This window comes from Equus caballus, chromosome 7, assembly GCF_041296265.1.
Source record: "Equus caballus isolate H_3958 breed thoroughbred chromosome 7, TB-T2T, whole genome shotgun sequence".
Classification (NCBI taxonomy): Eukaryota; Metazoa; Chordata; class Mammalia; order Perissodactyla; family Equidae; genus Equus; species Equus caballus.
Window position 1 is genome coordinate 75,698,957 of NC_091690.1, and position 19,925 is coordinate 75,718,881.

At 34.8% G+C, this 19,925-nt stretch overlaps 1 protein-coding gene across 1 annotated transcript; it reads left to right on the top strand.

Moving 5' to 3' along the window:
• The first annotated feature begins 2,063 nt into the window (after positions 1-2,063).
• Positions 2,064-3,002, top strand: OR52E19E (olfactory receptor family 52 subfamily E member 19E). The gene has a single exon (NM_001391343.1). The coding sequence runs from the start codon at positions 2,064-2,066 to the stop codon at positions 3,000-3,002; it is 939 nt and encodes a 312-aa protein (NP_001378272.1).
• Positions 3,003-19,925: the final 16,923 nt, after the last annotated feature.

The window sequence follows — 19,925 nt, forward strand, 5'->3', positions numbered from 1 at the left end:
GTTAATTGCAGATAGAAAAAATATGTTTCAGTAGAAACTGAAATAGCTGGCCCAGATGGTCTAGTGGTTAAGATTCAGTGCTCTCACTGGTATGGCCTGGGTTAGTTTCCAGGTCAGGAACCAAACCACTCATGTTTTTTTGTCATATTGTGGTGGCTGCATGTTGCTATGATACTTAAATATATGCTATCCATATTTCAAATACCAACAGGGTCATCCCTGGTGGGTGGCTTCAGCAGAACTTCCGGACCACACAGACTAAAAACAAGGACGTGGCTACCCACTTCCAAAAAATTGGCCATGAAAACCATAGGAAAAGGCATGAAGCATTTTTTGATATAGCATTTTCTGAAAAGATGAGAGGATGGCACAAAAGAGTGGACAGAGTTCCACTCTGCTCTACGCAGGGTCTCTAGGAGTTGGAATTGACTCAATGACACTAACAACAGAAACTCTAATGCACATTTGTGCATATCAGATTCTAATTGTCTTTGAGGTTTTGTTTTCTACCTGTACTAAATGCTGAATTCTTCTAGTTTCCTCTAATATCTGGCTATAATTCTCTAAAATGACCATTCAATTTTTTCCCTCCCTTCTGACTTGGAAGCATTAAGAATTAAAACTGTCCTTTTTCCTGGGGCTGGCCCCATGGCCGAGTGGATAAGTTCATGTGCTCCACTTCGGCAGCCCAGGGGTTTGCCGGTTTGGATGCTGGGTGCAGACCTAGCACTGCTTATCAAGTCATGCTGAGGTGGCATCCCACTTGGCAGAGCCAGAAGCACCTACAACGAGAATATACAACTATGTACGGGGGGGCTTTGGGGAGAAGAAGAAAGAAAAAAAAAAGATTGCCAACAGATGTTAGCTCAGGTGACAATCTTTAAAAAAACAACTATCCTTTTTCCAAAATTATATGTTAAATTGAGACAACTTGATGTAACCTTTAGAGAAATAAACAGCTCATATATGGACAATTTTCATTCTTGTTACTCTGTGGGCGCTGAGGAAGATCACCAGAGACATTCAGACTATCAACCAGGAAAATCTGTCCAATTGTCACTGCCTCTCTTCACTCCATCTGAAAATGCTTTGAGCCCAGCATTTAGAATTCTCCACTGGCTATCTTCAGAACTCAGAAACTAGAAGTATCACCTGTTCCAATCATTAACCATTACTTTTCTTTGTTTCCATAGAAATGCTTCTTATTAAAAACCTGATTGTTTCAGCAATATAGGCCTAATTTTGGGAGCCCAACTGCAACATCATCTCCTGAAATGAATTTTAAATGAAGTGACTTATTCTCAGACATGAGAAACCAGTTCAATAAGAATAAGCATCATTCAGCTACTAACTCAATTCTGCTCTCCACAGCCATAAGCTTTTAATATGTGAACCCTTCAGGGAAGCTTCAGATGAAAGAACTGATGTCGTTCAGGGCAAGCCACCCCAAAATATACCACTTTGGCATAATGATTATTTTGAACCAAAGTTGCTTAACAAGTAGTCAATTCCAGAAGGACACTCTGACCCTCTTTTGTCCTCCTGAAAGCAGGAAATAAACCTCCCATGTGAAAGGTACCCTCCATGTACCAGGAGGTGAAAAGATATCCTTATCACCAGAGAGATAATTCAGGGCCAGGAAGGCTGTATAAACAAAACTTGTTTTTTATTTACTAATTTACTACCCCAAGCCAAACCTTCTTTGTCCTGTCAATTCTTCACAGATTTATTGTTTCTTTGTATGAAAGGTATAAAAGCTTCCTGCTTTGGTCACTTCTTTGAGTCTTATATTTCTGTGAATTCCCTTAGGCACATAATTGAATTAGTTTTTCTCCTGTTAATCTGTCTTATGTCAATTTAATGATTAGGCCAGTCAAAGAACCTAGTAGGGAAGAAAGGTAGTTTTCCACCCCCAAATCCTCCTATTCCCTTCCATTATGTTCTTAAGAGTTTAGTTGGTATGCTACTATATACAGTGATATCCAACCACCATATATTCCCTTTTGTCTCCCCAGAAATACTGAAGAACTACTGTGGAGTATTTTCCAAGAGTTCTCAGAAGGATGTCCTCTAACAATGACACTGCCTCATATCCCTCTGTCTTCCTTCTGCTGGGTATACCTGGTATGGAGGCTTTCCATATCTGGATTGCATTCCCTTTCTTTGCTGTTTATCTGACTGCACTTGTGGGGAATGTCACAATCCTATTTGTGATCAAGACCGAGGAGAGTCTTCATCAACCCATGTTCTACTTTCTGGCTCTCCTCTCCTTTATTGATCTGGGCCTCTCCACTTCTACCATCCCCAAGATGCTGGCCATTTTCTGGTTCAACCTTAGGAAGATAAGCTTTGAATGCTGCCTCATCCAAATGTTCTTTATCCATAGCTACACTGGTATGGAATCTGATGTACTACTGGCCATGGCAATTGACCGCTTTGTTGCCATCTGTTACCCACTGAGATATAATACTATTCTCACCAACAAAGTGGTAGCTATTATGGCCATTGTTATAGTGGGGAAGCCAATGCTCCTTGCCATCCCCTTCTGCCCTCTTCTCAAACGATTGCCTTTCTGTGGACACTACATTATCCCTCATACTTACTGTGAGCATATGGGAATTGCTCGTCTTGCTTGTGCTAGCATAAGTGTCAATATCATCTATGGCTTATTTACTATTGCTACCCTGATATTGGACTTGATCCTTATTGCCCTCTCTTACATTCAGATTCTACGAGCTGTTTTCTGCCTTCCTTCCAGGGATGCCAGACTCAAAACACTTAGCACATGTGGTTCACATGTCTGTGTCATCTTAGCCTTTTACACACCAGCATTTTTCTCCTTTATGACTCATCGGTTTGGTAGAAATGTTCCACGTTACATTCACATACTCCTGGCCAATCTGTATGTGGTTGTTCCTCCTTGTTTAAATCCAGTCATTTATGGGGTCAGGACAAAACAAATTCATAATCAAATTGTAAAAATATTTGTAAAGAAAGAGTGACCCAAATGTATTCAGAAATTGATAAATTCTTTCAGGCTAACCTTCACCTTTTTTTTTTTTAAACTTTCAATTTTTATTCCTCCCAGTGTACCCAAAATTGGGACAATGTAAAAGCCACTCAGGCATTACTTCAACCTTTATTGGAGTCTTCTAAACTCACATTCATTGGTTCCTTTATGTAATTTAACTTTCAATTGATTATACTGCTTTTTCTCCTGGAAGATGAAGGAAGATTGTGAGGCCATGTAGAAGATGTAATGAGATTTTTGAATGTGTGGGAACAATGATGTTCTTGATGTTAACAGTAAACTTTATGTACATGTTTGATAAAAAGGCAGATTCTGGTGGCATGCAATTTTTTAGGTTTTGACCCATGCATGAATTTTAGCAGTTTGTGCCTCAGCTACTTATTTTTCTACCAACATTACTTTCACATAGGTGATTTCTTAATTTCATTCAGAAAGTTATTGAAATCTGCATGTTATTTATCTCATGATTTTGTCTCTAAAAGAGTCAAACTCATTTTATATTGCCAGCTCTACAATGAGACCAAAATCAGAAAAATCCATGAAAATAATATTAGTTATCAAATTCCTTCATAAACTCAGTTGCAAATATTAACAAAAATAATGTAAATTGTCTTCAATGATAAATAACATGATGCTATATCATGACCAAGTAACACTTATCTCAGAAAACCAAAAGTAATTTTTGCGTCTGAAGATGGATTTTACCATACTTTCAAACAAAAGAAAACCCATATGGGCATCTTGATAAGTGAAGAAAAACCATTTGACAAAACCCATCGTGAACTTCTGAAGAAAATTTCAGGAAACTAAGAAGAGAAGGGAACTTCCCCAACCAGATAGTGGAAACATATAAAAAACCTGATAGATGACATAAAACTTAATGACGCAAGACTGAATGTTTTCTCTCTACTATCAGAAAAAAAGCAAGACTGTCTGCTCCTATATCACATCTATTCATTTTTGTACTCGAGGTTCTGGCCAAGGTATTAGGGTAAATAAAAGGAACTGAAAATCATTGATATTGGAAGGAAAATTACACTTCATTTGCTGATGACATGATTTTTCTATGTATAAAAACCTTATGTAACCCACTAAAAGCTACTAAGCTAATATGTGAGTTAGCAAGTTTACAGATTACGGGGTGACTATACAAACAGTTGGATTTCTTATACTAATGGCATTCCATTAGAAAATGAAATAAAAATATTATTTAAAATAGCTTTAAACAAAACATTTGGTAACATATTTTACAAAAAATAAAAGACTTGCATGGAGAAAACTAAAAATCATTGCTGAGAGAAATTGAAGAATACTTGCATAAATGGAGAGATATACAATTGCCATTTTTTCAAAGTCTTGATACTGTAAATATACCTACTTTCTTCAAGTTGATATATAAATTTAATCACATTACAATCAAATTTCCTGCAGGCATTTTTTTTTGGTAGAAATTTAAAAGTTGATTCTAAAATTTAGATGGAAATATAAGGTAACTAGAATAACCAAAACAACTTTTAAAAAATATAACAGAGTTGGAGGACTTACGTTAGTAAAGACAATGTGGTAGTGGTATGAAAATATGCAAATTGATCGATATACTAGGATAGGAAGCCCAAAAGTAGACTCACACATATATAGTTAGTTGTTAAGAAATTCTTAAGGGAATTCAATGTAGAATGCATGGATTTGGAACAATTGGATAATCCCATGCAAAATCATGCATTTCAATCTACACTTCATATCCTATAAAAAAATTAAGTTAAAATGGATGGTAAACCTAAATGTACAACCTAAAGCTGTAAAACTAGGAGGAACAATATTAGAAGATAAATAACCAGATATATTTCTAAAATTAAATGCGCAAAATTTCATAAAACTTAAGGGCTTCTGCTCTTCCAAAGCACAATTAAGAGAATGAAAATACAAGTTTCAGAATAAGAAAATATTGCAAATTAAACATCTGGTAATGGACGTTCATAAGCAATTTTTAAAATTAGATAAAAAAAGAAACTAACCATCCAATAGAAATGTGCAAAATATTTTAATGAAGTTTTTACCAAAAGATGTGCACACAAAGAAAATGAGTACATGAAACATTTTCAATGTCATTAATAATTAGGAAATGTAAAGTAAAATCTCAAGGACAGAAAAAAACACCCTATTATGATATCCAAAAGTTAAAAAAAGAGTTGGGGTGGGGGTTGGGGACAAAGGGCGAAGGGGTGCCCCTACAACACGACTGCCAAACAATAATGTACAACTGAAATTTCATAAGATTGTAACTTATCATTAACTCAAAAGAATTTTAAAAAAAGGAAAACAAAAACAAACAAACAAACAAAAAAGTTAAAAAAAAGAAAAAACATAAGAGTTGGTGAGGATGTGGAGCAACTGGTATTGTCAAACATTGCTACTGTGAAATGTAAATGTACAGTCATTTTGGAAAAGAAAATGACAATTTTTTAACTCTAAATTCATGCCTGCATATACCAAAGCTGTTTCACTCTGTGGTACTTTTTAATTTTTTTTTTTCCTTGAGGAAGGTTAGCCCTGAGCTAACATCCACCACCAATCCTCCTCTTTTTGCTGAGGAGGATTGGTCTTGAGCTAACATCTGTGTCCATCTTCCTCTACTTTATATGTTGGACACCTGCCACAGCATGGTTTGATAAAGGATGTGCTGGTCCACACCTGGGATCTGAACCAGTTAACTCCAGGACACCGAAGTGGAGCATGTGAACCTAACCGCTACACCACTGGGCCAGCCGTTTAAAGAGTATTTTTATACAGAAGATTTAGGTTCACAGCCAAATTAAGAGGAAGGTACAGAGATTTCCCATATACCCTCCAAGCCCACACATATGTAGCCTCCCCCATTATCAACATCCCCTACCACAGTGGCATATTTGTTACAATTGGTGAACCTACATTGACACATCTAATGTCATTTTTTTATCTTAGTGTTCACCCTTGGAGTTGTACATTCCATGGATTTGGACAAATGTAAAATGACATGTATCCTTCAAAAGTGTATCATACAGACTATTTTCCCTGCCCTAAAAATCCTCCCTGAACTCCACCTCAATCCCTGGCCACCACTAATACATTTATTGGCTTTATAGTTTTCCAGAACATCAGATAGTTGGAATCACATTGTATGTAGACTTTTCAGATAAGCTTCTTTCACTTGGTAGTATGCTTCTAAGCTTCCTCCACATCTTTTCAGGGCTTGATAACTCATTTCTTTTTGGTGCTGAAAAACATTCCACTGTCTGGATGTATCACAGTCTATTTAGCCATTCACTTACTCAAGGACATTTTGGTTGCTTCCCAGTTTTGGCAATTATTAATAAAGCTGCTGCAAATATCCATATGTAGGTTTTGTGTGGATATAACTTTTCAGCTTTTTTGGGTAAATACCAAAGAGCATGATGCTGGGTTGTATTCTAAGAGTATATTTAGTTTTGTACGAAATCACCAAACTGTTTTCCAAAGTGGCTGTATAATTTTGTATTTCCACCAGCAACGAGTGAGAGCTCTTATTACTCCACATCCTCACCAGCATTTGGTGTTGTCAGTGTTCCAGATTTTGGCCATTCTAATAGGTGTGTAGTGGTATCACATTATTGCTTTAATTTGCATCTTCCTGATGACATATGATGTGGAGTATCTTTACATATCCTCATTTGTGATCTGTATATCTCCTTTGGTAAGATGTCTGTTAAGACCTTTGGCCCATTTTTAAATCAGATTTTTTGTTTTCTTATTGTTGAGTTTTAAGAGTTCTTTGTATATTTTGGATAACAGTCCTTTATCAGATATGCATTTTGCTAATATTTTCTCCCTGTCTGTAGATCATCTCCCGATTTTCTTGATGTTGTCTTTTACAGAGCAAAAGTTTTTAATTTTAACGAAGCTGTGCTTATCAATTATTTCTATTATGATTGCACCTTTGGTGTTGTATCTAAAAGTTATCACCATACTCAAAACCAGCTAGGTTTTCTCCTATATTATATTCTAGGAGTTTTATAGTTTTGTATTTTCTATTTAGATCAGTGATCTGTTTTGAAATAATTTTTGTGAAGGACATGAGACCTATCTTGAGATTCTTTTTTTTTTTTTTTTTGCAGGCAGATGTCCAATTATTCTAGCACCACATGTTGAAAAGACCATCTTTGCTCCATTGTATTGCCTTTGCTCCTCTGTCAAATATCATTGACTATATTTACATGGGTCTATTTCTGGGATCTCATCTGTTTCCCTAATCTATTAGTCTAGTCTTTTGCCAATACCATACTGTCTTAATCACTGTAGATTTATAGTATGCCTTGAAGTCTGGTTCTCCAACTTTATTCTTCTTCCCAATATTGTGTTGACTATTCCAGGTATTTTTACTCTCCAAATATAGGCATATCTGGTTTTATTGTGTTTCACCTTATTGCACTTTGCAGACACTGCATTTATCACAAGACCCTTCACCAGAAAAAACATTACAACCCGCTGATGGCTGAGATGATGGTTAACATTTTTTAGCAAAAAAATATTTTTTTAAATTAAGATATATACATTGTTTTTTTAGCCTAATGCTATCACATACTTAATAGACTACAGCATAGTGTAAGCATACTTTTTATATGCACTGAGAAAACAAAAATTTGTGTTACTCTTTCATTGCAATATTCGCTTTATTGAAGTGGTCTGGATCCAAACCCACAGTATCTTCAAGGCCTGCCTGTAAACTGTAAAATCAGTTTTTCAATATCCACAAATAATTTGCTGAGCTTTTGATTGGAATTTTATTGAATTTGATGAATTGGGAAGAACAGACATCTTGACAATAATGTCTTTCTAGCCATGAACTTGTGATATTTCTCTATTTGTTTTTTACTTCCATATTTTTCTTCAGAGTTTTGAGTTTTCCTTGTATAGATATTGTACCATATTTTTAAAGATTTATATTTAAGTGTTTATTTTAGGGGCTAATTCAAATTGTATTGTGTTTTTGATTTAAAATTCCACTTTTTCATTGTTATATAGGGAAAAAACTGACTTGTGTATATTAACCTTACATTCTGTAACCTTGCTATAACCACTTATTACTCCTAGGTAATTTTACCTGTGATAAAAGTAGGTCAATGGTCACACAAAATCTTGTACACAAGTATTCACAACTGCATTATTCACAATATCCAAAAACAGAGAGCAATTCAAATACCTATCAACAACGACGTGGTAGACAAATTCAAGCACATCCATATAATATAATACTATTCAGTGTTCTAAAGGAATAAACTGAGGATATATGCCACATATGGATAAATCTTAAAACAACCATGCTTAGTGAAAGAAGCATATGCCCAGAAGAAAAGAAGCATACTATCTATCTGACTACATCTATATAAAATGCAAAAAAAAAAAAAAATCAACTTAATCTACAGACATAAGCAGTCATTGCTGGGAAGGCAGGATGGGTTTCAGGGAAGGACAATGGGTGTATATTTCACACGCACATGGGGAAATTTGAGGGGATAAAAGATATGTTCATTCTCTTTATTATGATATTTGCTTCATAGTTGAATACATACAGCAAAACATATTAAATTGTACACTCTCAATGTGTTCACTTTGTTGTGTGTTAGACATCAATAAAGTTGTAAAAATTTTTTCTTACATCCCCAATGACTGCCCTTCTTACTCATAATATTGATGTTACCTGTCTATTCCACATGTTGGGTACCTGAGGTATCCTTGAACTTTTGCTGTTATTATTCTCTCTTTTGCTCATTATTCTCAAACTATATTAACTTCCTCATTTCTTTCATATTTCATGGACAGTGAAAAATTAAAGGCTTTTGCCTTCCTATTTCCATAGCCAAAAATACTCTTTTATCAGAGATTGCCTTGTTGAATCCTTCCTTGTCTTCAAACATTCTCTTACATACTATCTGCTAAGCAATACTTTTCCTGACAACCCTCAATGTAAATATGCTTTCCACTAAAGACACAGCAGCCTCTCATTCCCTTTCCTTTGTTTTTTTTTCAATAACACTTATCTCTAACTGTTACACTATATTTATGTTTGAAACTTTTTATGAATAAGATAGTCCAGCGTGTCTAAGACGCAATGAGTCTGCTACAACTAACTTCTACCATAGGTTAAAACTAAAATCTGGTCAAAATACAAAACAGTAACTTCAGAATTCTATAAAGTTAGAAAATTAGGCAAATTGAAACAGAATCAAAATTTGAAGAAGTGACTTGTATCACGCAGTATCTAAAAAAAAATAATTTCGCTTATATTCTTTCCTTCCATTGATTAGAGACCAAGCAGCCAGTTAGTTAATTCATTAATTCTTTCTTTCTTTTTCTTTCTTCCTTTTCTGTTTCTTTTCTTTTTCTTTCTTTCTTTCATTCCTTTTCTTTCTTTCTTTTCTTCCTTGCTTCCTTCCTTCTTTTCTCCCTTTTTCCCTTTCTTTCTTTCTCTTTCTCCTACTTGACCCTTCCCCTAGGAAATTTTAGATGACATGGTGACATGTGCAGCTAAAATTCTGCCAGAATCCCTGTCTTTCTGATCATGATGATGTGAGAGGTGGCTCCTGATAACCAGAGACTATAATAATCCTAAAGAGGAGAGAGCTGAATAAGTGTATCCTTTTGTTCTATATATAAACTGACATAGATCATGAACTTACTCCTGAGCTGCACATGCATAGGACAGACCCAACAAAGCACAGCAAAGGTATTGACAGCTGAACCACAAAAGGAACCATCTCCAATCTCAGACCGAGTGACACAAACATTGAACACACTCAAATCATCCATTAGGACCACCACAGAAGGTGAGACAGAAGCTGTAGCCTGAATCTGAGCAAACTGACTGCCTAGTAAAAGAAAACAAAAGAAAGGAAAACAAAATCAACCTCTTATAAAGGATTTAACAAGATTCATATTAAAAATGTCTAGGATAAAATTTTTAAAAAGTTATTCAACTTCTGAAGAAAACAGAAATATGTGACTATCACGGGAAAGGATGATCAATATATTTCAAACCAAGATCACTCAAATGTTGGAATTATCATATAAAGATTTTAAAGTAGTTATTATAAGTCCAGGACTTCAAGATAAACAATCTTAAAATGTGTGAGAGATAGAAGCCTTCAGCAGAAAAATAGAAAGTATAAAAAAAAGAACAAGGTCATAATTTTAGAACTGAAAATCTTAACATCTGAAATTAGTCAGATGAGCTCAATAGCAGAATGAAGATGACAGAGGAAAAACTGAACTTGGAAATAGATTAATAAAAGTTATATGATGTGAAGAACACAGAAAAATAATTAACAGAGCCTCAGGGAATTTTAGGGCATATAAAAATCTCTGATATTGGGATCCCAGAAGGAGAGGAAAAAATAATGGCACAGAGAAATATATTTAATGAAATAATGAGAAGGCATTCTCAAATTTGGTAAAAGCCACAAATTTACAGATTTTAAAAAACTCCATGGTCTATAAACAGAAACTTAAAGGAAACTATACCTAGAATTATCATATCAAACTGATGAAAACCAAAGATAAAGAAAATTTATTGAAAAGAGTCAAAAAATTATGTCACATTATATACAGGGGAACAACAATTTGAAAGACTGTAATTTCCCATAAAAAAGCTTAAAGGCCAGAAGACAGTGGAACAATATTTTTAAAGTGCTGAAATTTACATAAAATAAAATCTTAGACTTCCACATACAGAGAAAATATATTTCAGGAATGCAGATAAAATAAAGGCATTATTAGATGAGGAGAATATGAGAGAATCCATCACCAGCAGGCCTTCTTAAAATGAAATCCTAAAAGGGGTTATGGTTGAAGAGAAATTATACAAGTGACAAAATTGGAAGATCAGTAGTAAAGGAAGACCAATAGAAATTATAATTGTATGATTAAAGAGAAGGAATTCATTTTTTTCCCATTTACTTAAAATATTAAACTCTTGAAATTAAGTATCATAACAGAGGCTTTGTGGGGTTTTCATGGATGCAGATGTACATATGACAACTGCAACATAAAGGAGAACGTGAAGAATCCTATAATGATAAGGTTCTTACATTTCACTCGAAGTGGTAAAATATTAACTTTAAGTAGATTGTGAAAGGTTAGTCATGTATATTGTAATCTCTAGATCAATGGTTTTCTGTCAGGGGCCACTTCGCTCCCAATAGGACAGTCTTGGTTGTTATTGGTATCCAGTAAGCATTGACCAGTGATGCTGCAGTGCGCAGGCCAACTCTCGAACTAAGTATTATCTAGCAGAAACCAGTAATAGTGCCAAAGTTGGGAAACCATGCTCTAGAGCAATCCCTAAAAATATAAAATAGATGTGGCCGAAAGCCAATAGATAAATTAAAATTCAATACCAAAGAAACGATTCGAATCCAAAAGTAGGTGATGGGGATGGGGGAGATGAAGAAGCGCAACACACAGATGAAACTTAACAGAAAGCAAACAACAAAATGGTTGACTTAAATGCAATCATATCACCAATTATGTTAAATGGAGATGACGTAAATATATCAGTTAAACTAGAGATCGTGAGATCAGATAAAAAAGCAAGATTCAACTGTATCATGTGTACAAAAATCTACTTTAAATATAAATAAATAGATAAGTTAAAAAGATGGAGAATATATCTCATGCAAACAGTATTTAAAAGAACCTGAAGTGGTTATATTAGTTTAAGACAAAGTTGAATTCAGAAGAAGGAATATTGTCACAGATAAAGATGGACATTATGTAACAATAAGAGAACCAATTCTCCAAGATGTAACCGTACTAAACGCATATGCATTTTAGTGCTGATCTTCAAATTACGTGAAGGAAAACTGATGGACTTGAAAGGAAATACAATTGTCCCACTTATCCGCGGTGTCACTGATCTCAGGAAAGCAAAACTGCGAATAATGAGGAAAGCAAAACTGCAGATAAGGGGGACTACTGTATAGTCAAAGCAGTAATTATACTCTGAGAATTGAAGATTCCTTTTTCAGTACCTAAAAGAACTAGTAGAGAGAAAATTAACCATCAAAAGGTGTGGATGCAGCCAAAAAAGGGACTAGATTAAAATTTTTAACATTAAATACTACTAGGAAAGGCTATATGATAATGTGTATGTTACTTTTATTTACCATTTTTCTTTATTGGCTATAAACTCCACTAAGGAAAATAACTTGCTTCTTTTGTTTACTGTCATATTTTTTAGGCTCAGATAAGTGCCTATCATGTAATAGATGCTTACTAAATACTTATTGAGTGAATAGAGGCAAAAAATCAGGCATCATTTTATTTTACTTATTTCAGGAATAGCAGTTCTAATTCTTTGAAATTTTCCACACTCAATGTTTGCACCAGCAGTATAAATAATTCCCCTTACAATCCATCTTTATTCTCAAGGGAGGTCCTAAAATGCACCCTCCTCATCTGTTGCAAGTTGCAAGTCAAATGATTTACAAGGCATTTTTCTCTTCTGCCAACTTCTCATCAACTTTCCCTTATGGCTAATAATGAGAGTGCAAATTAACCAAACTCTAATTGTCATTTGGATTATCTATTGTTAAATTCTTCCAGTTAAAAAAAAACTACTGTCAGAAGTGTGTTATTACTTGGTTACTCTTGAAAGATAAACTAACAAACACGTTTCCTGAAGACACTGAGAAAATACATACACAGGGAAGGAATGATACTGAAATAGCCTTACCTTTATCAAGTGCTTAAATATGCTAGAAAAAGTGCTAAACACTTTGTAATTATTAACTTATGACATAGTATTATTAAATGTGTTTTACAGATGTTCAGATAGGTTAAATTGCATATAACTCCCACTTTCAGAGGTAGTTAGTAGAACTGAGATTCTAATTCTTGGTCTCACTGATGCTAGAATCCTAGAAATGATCTGTGATACTTTAATTAATAATACGTAGAATAAAATTTCCCATATACTATTTGGCAAGTAAAATGTTATCTTATATTGGGTTCTGCCTGGTGGCATAGTGGCTAAGTTCACACACTCTGCTTCAGTGGCCTGGGGTTTGCCAGTTAGGATCCTGGGCACAGACCTACTCACGACTTATCATACCATGCTGTGGTGGCATCCCACATATAAAACAGAGGAATAAGGGCACGGATGTTACCTCAGGGCTAATCTTCCTACAAAAAAAAAAGTTATATTTATTGATTTATTGTTGTTGTTATTTTAATATTGCCTTTAAAATGCAAGCCTGAGATTTCCATTTCCAAATGGACATAAAGGACCAAAAAACAATGTCAAGCAGAGTGATTAAATTCCCAGTTGCTCTTTACTTGATAGCCTTGGAAAGAATCTGTGAAATTAGCACTGACAATCATTGATAACCAAGGAAGGAAAAGTTATACTAGACAGGAGTCAAAACAGGAAGTATAATGAATCATTTATCCCTTTTTCTACTACATTTGTCATTAGTCTTTTAGTCTTTTCTGATCAATCTCCAGTTACAGACTTCTCTGGACCTTTAACAGTATCACTTATCTTGCATATAGTATTTACATTAACCCATCAAGATATCTTTACTAATATTCACAGGTTAAGTGATTTTTTCAAATAAAACAAAGAGTAATTGAAGATGTCTCAAAAGAAAACATTTAGAATTGAAGAATTTAATATGTCAACTTGAATGTCAGGAAAAACATAACAATTTACAATGCACAAACATTATGTGTAGCATTACATACGCTCCATAACTCAGGATCTGAGCTCGCCTTCTCAAAGACAAATGTCCCAGTTTCCTTTTTATCAGCTAGTATAATATAAAAATTCCTTACCTGATGTGTAAATTGCAAGTAAAACACAGTCTCATTTATGTCAGGAGTCTATTCCATAGAAGGTCAAATTATAAGATAAATCAGGAATTCTATATCCTATTACTTTCCTTCTTTTGTAAAAAGATTTAAATAGACAGACATAGATAACTTGATATGTAGATAGAGATATAGATAGATATACAGACATATATTTATATATCTCTGAGATCATTCAGAATGCCTTGAATGAAAGGCTTTTAGTCTTCTTCTGTTGCCTTGGGGAACTAAATGGCTAAGGCTTCTAAAGGGATGAAGCTTCCTTTATCCATCTAGAAGTTATCCTCAAACTTAATTCCAACATGAGCATCCTCAGGTATGTGATGACCCTCATGATGTAAAGGGACATCTGCTTTCAGGCTTGGCTTGGCCCCTTATTGGCAGTGCAATATTTTTAATATAATTTAATCTTTACGATCTTGAACTTCTTGAACTCTAAAGTATAGATACTAATAGTTCAAATATCATAATGTCCATATGGAACTTAAATAAATTAACACGGTTATAGCATTAAAAAAATGAATATTTGGTAGTGGTGATTAATGATTAATGATGGGAGTTGTGGTGGTGCTAATACTCTTTGTTTTTATGGGAGGATAACTCTTAACTGATATACCTTATTCATTAGCATGAAATTTAGAACAATACAAGTGGTTTTTTTGTTTATTTTGCTTTTATATTTCTTTTTTGGTTTTGTTCTACTTTTAATAGAGGGAACCAGGATCTCTAAACAGAATATATGGATTTTCCTCCTCTAAGGTTATGTTGGAAAAGGAAATTTTCCCCTATACCCTGAAGCCAGCTGCCCTCAGCAGACAAATTCTGTCAGCACTTCTGTGCTGTAATTTTGACAGTGGCAAACACCTGTGCAAAGATTAATAGCATTAAAGCCCTAATTGTCACTGATTGGGTAATTATGTGTAGTTTTCATTTCATGTGAAATGAAATGTTATAATAAGTTATAATAAATCCAAAGTTCATGCAGACAAAGGCACAATCCTCCAGAACTAGCTCTACTAAGTAAAGGTGAATTTAAAACAAAACTGCTTGCTTGAAACTGCCTTATTTTTCAGTTGACCCAGGATGCAGATAGGGCAAACATTGGTGTCGTGTTGCCCCTTGTCCCACATCCCCACGACTGAGCACTAAGATTGCCCCTTTCTCTTCTTTTCACTCCACTGTAAGTCTGTAAGATCTGCCAGAAAACTTCTCAAGAGTTCAGCATTGAGTATTGGGTAAAAGATGGAGGGATAGGCATATTTCCACATGAGAAAATGCAATAAAAATATTTCCAAACTTGAAGATGGTCCTTGATATGCAGCATCCGCTCCCATATTTTCTGAAGGTTTAATTGGCACTCTTCACCCTATCAAGGAAATTTCCATACTCACTCAGTTCAGCAGTTAAAGTAAATTTTAACTCTCTGAATGACTGGTGATAAAGCCTAGGTTATTTAACCCTCATTTGCACTCACAGAACACATTTTCAAGTAACTGAAATTTTTGAACTATGTTTTGTGTACATAGAATGTATAATTTTTAATCTTTGAAATAAACTGGAAATTTCCTGAGAGCAGGATTTAAATTTTATCACTGCGTTATGCCTGACGTCTGACAACAGGTCTTCCGTGTAGCAGGCTTTTATTCCCCCATGAAAAGAAAACAACTGCGTTGAAAATAGGATGGCAAATTCATTTATCATTAAATGATATATGTTACTGAATATATAGTATGTAATAAGGTTTATGATAGTATCAGACCCTATTTTATCATTTAAATCAAAGAAAATTAACCTATTCCTAGCCTATTTAAAAACTCTTCCAGATTTCCCTACACATCACTAAAACACCCGAAAAACAACCACATAATGTTACACCAATTACTTCCATTCAATATAGAAATGTTAAACACCAATTGCCTATGTGTTCACATTTACCTCATTGCTTGTATGTTGGCATGTGTATGCAAGAAGGATGAGGAGAATCTGATATGAAATATTTATTTTTCTTTATTTCAATGTCCATAAGTATTCTACTCTTCTGTGTCATAAATAACATACACAGTTTCATAAATAAAGAATGAATAAACTCACTATGAATTTATATTCACCTTATTAATGAGTTAAATAGAATAATCAGGACAAACTAAAATGCTGAATTACCTATTAAGATTACCTGGATAAATTTTAGTGTAATTATGAGGGGAGATAGGGCTCTGGTCACTACTGTTGTTTAGTAGCGAGTAAGGAGAATGAGAATGTGCTTCTAATGTATGGACCTTTCCAGATCTCTTCAACTGATGAATACTCTCTAGCTTTTCACATCCTTAGAAGATATTTTCACTTAATAATGCAGGGAAAGTGATGATGATAAAACAAAATTCATTTAAAGAATACAAGGAAAAGATAACACCTTAATGAGAGAAGTCTACAGCCCACTCTGCATCCTTGTAGATAGACTTGTCCTCAACTTAAATATTTTGTTGCAGTCTGTACAGATATATATATATAGAGAGAGAGAGAGTGTGTGTAGTGTGTGTTTCCATTAAACTAGTGAATAGCTTAGGAAAATGTTTGCAAATTGTGTAGTGAAGACTCAGATATAAGAGTTCAGACAGTTAAGGATTTCTAAAATCTGAATTTAAAGGATTGTATGCAGACATTCATTTCTAGACAAGTTGGCGTAAGAAGGACCTGTATGAAACAACTAAAATACCACCAAAAATATGAAGCAAAGCTCTCAATATTTTGGACATCAGGCAATAAGGACAGTGGAGCCTGAGATATGGGAAACAAATGACGTTATCTCTATAATTGCCCAAGATTACTGTATGGGGAAAGTTACCAAAACACATCAGAGAGAGGTAGAACCCAGGCAGAGCCCAGCTTGCTTTCCTAAGTTCAAGAACTGGATCTGGGATTCTTGGGAGAATAAAACAATTTTAATGACTAATCAGAATACCAGAAAGAAGAAGTCTGCATAGAGAGGGAAATTGATTGATCTTCAAAAGGCCTGCACTGAGTACTCACTTCCATACTGATTAGTTCACATGTGAACTAATTATTTTTAGATTAGTGTGAACTAATCTAGCCAAAACATGTGTAAACTAACCCACCCAGATCTGGAGGAAGAACTACACAAAAGGATTCTAGGGATGATTCTTGAAACCCATCCTTTTTTGATCAGCCATACAGGAACTTTTCATAATTTATGCAGACGGAGATTACTAAGGAAGACTATATAGCTGGGCAATATAAGTACTAGGTGAAATGTTGTTCTGGGTGGCATAACAAAGCCACAAAACAAGATCTCAAAATATCAACCCATTTTCAAGTAACCTAATCAAGTCCCAGAAAAAAAGCACTAGAATAAGGAGTATGAAAAAACAGACCAACTTGTCAGTCATGAAACGAACTAGGAACACAAAATTCATAATGAGTGAGGAGATAAGTTAATCAACTGAAACTGACCAAGAAATGACATAGATACAAGCATTAATAAACCAGGACATTTAAACAGTTATTATAAATGGATTCTCTATCTTCAAAAACCAAGATCCTAGCATCCATAGGAAGGGGCAAAATTGGTGTGGAGGTTTGAAATTCATCATCAAAATAAGCTGTCACCTCTGAACGCATCTGGCAGCTCACTAAAACTTTCTGATCACAAAGTTTTTTTATTTGATCTGATTCAGAAGTCACTCTGTGAGAACAAGGCATTTTCAATGGTAGCTACCTAACATTAAAAGTGTCTTGAGGCGACATAACAGATTGGGCTAACAAGAGGAAACTCAAAAGGAAAAAGCAGAGAATGAAATGTCCATAGGGGTGTTTGAAAAGTTCCAACATATTTCTTGGAATCTAGAAGACCACACTCCTGTGTGCACAACACATACACAGAATTAAAAAATAAAAAAAGAACACTCAATAGAAACATCCTTGCCGTACTTACTAGACAAAGACCTGATATCAGCTGTTAGAAGTATGTTCTAAGAACTAAAAGAAACAATACCTAAAGAATAAAAAGAAAATTTGAGACTCACGTGTCAACAGGGAATATAAATAAAGAAGTAGGAATTGTGAAAAAAGAACCAAATATAAACCCTGAAAAGGAAATGTATAATAAATGAAATTTAAAATTCACTGGGGGTGCTAAAAAGCAGATTTGAACTGACAGAAAAAATGAATGAGCAAACTTGAAGATAAGTCAGCTGAGACTATCCAACCAGAGGAGAAAAACAATGTGGAAAAATGTGCAGAGCCTCAGAGACTTGCAGGATACCAACCATACCAACGAACATAGCAATATATCTATAAGGGAAATAACAGAATGAGAGGAGAGAGAGACAGAAACAACATTAAAAAGTCTAATGGCTGGGCTGGCCCGGTGGCGCAATGGTTAAGTTTGCACGTTCCCCTTCTCAGTGGCCCGGGGTTCACCGGTTCGGATCCCGGGTGCAGACATGGCACCACTTGGCAAAAGCCATGCTGTGGTAGGTGTTCCACGTATAAAGTAGAGGAAGATGGGCATGGATGTTAGCTCAGGGCCAGTCTTCTGCCACAAAAAGAGGAGGATTGGCAGTAGTTAGCTCAGGGCTAATCTTCCTCAACAAAAAACAGCTAATGGCTGAAGAATTTCCAAAACTGATGAAAAATTTCAATCTTCACATACTAGAAGCCCAGCAAGCTCAAAGTTAAGTAAAAAGAAGATATTCTTACCTAGAACATCATAGTCAAACTTTTGAAGGCAAAAGACAAAGAGAGAATCTTGAAAGTAGCCAGAGAGGAGTGATGCGCCACATACCACGGGTCCACAATGAGATTAAAAGGTAGCATCTCACCAGAAACTATGGCAGCCAGAAGGCGGGTGGACAACATTTTAGCAATAATGAAAGAAAAAAATTATTAGTCAAGAATTGTCTATCTAAGGGCCAGCCCGGTGGTGCAGTGGTTAGGTTCGAATGTGTTCGCCAGTTCAGATCCCGGGTGTGAACCTATACACTGCTTGTCAAGCCATGCTGTGGCAGGTGTCCCACATATCAAGTAGAGGAAAATGGGCACAGATGTTAGCTCAGGGCCAGTCTTGCTCAGCAAAAACAAAGGAGGACTGGTGGCAGACATTAGCTCAGGGCTAATCTTGCTCAAAAAAAACAAATTCTATATTTAGGAATATAATCTTTCAAAAATGAAGGAAAATTAGGACATTCTCCAATAGGCAAAATCAGAAAAATTGCTTCTAGCAAAACTCTGCTAAAAACTACTTAAGAAAGTTAATTAGGCAAGAAAGAAAAGAAAGTAAACAGTAAATTGAATCCACATGAAAAAATAAAGAGCAGAGTAAAAGTTAACACATAGGTAAATATGAAATAAGTGTAAATATATTTTTGTTTATAATGCTTTTATCTGATTTTAAAAACACTAGATAAAAATAATTATTAAAATGTATTGATGGGTTTACAATATATAAAATGTATTGACGGGTTTATAACATATAAAGCTATAATTTATGTGGCAATAATAGTGCCCACTTTACTATGGAAATTAAATTGGTATGACTCCAAACTAGATTATTTGAAGTTAATATGCTAATTGTAACCTCCAGGGAAACCAATAAGAAAATAACAATATGAAATATAGTACAAGAAACAAGGAATCTCAAACGGTATACTAGAAAATATATTTTACAGAAAAGAGGGCATTGATGGAGGTACAGAGTAACAAAAAGAACATAAGATACAGAAAAAACAAAGTGGTAATCATAAAGCCTTCTTCAGCAGTATTTACATTAAATGTAAACGAATTATACACTCCAATGAAAGGCAGAAATTGGAAGAATAGGAAATGATGTCATCAAGATAGTGGACTAGAAGATCCCAATGCTCTCCTCAACAAAAACAATGAATAAACAACTACATACCAACGACAATGGCTCTGAAAGAGTTCTGGATACAACGAGGAAGCAGCAGAAACTCTGTGGAACATGAAAACTGAGGACAGCCGAAAGAAAAGCCTAAAA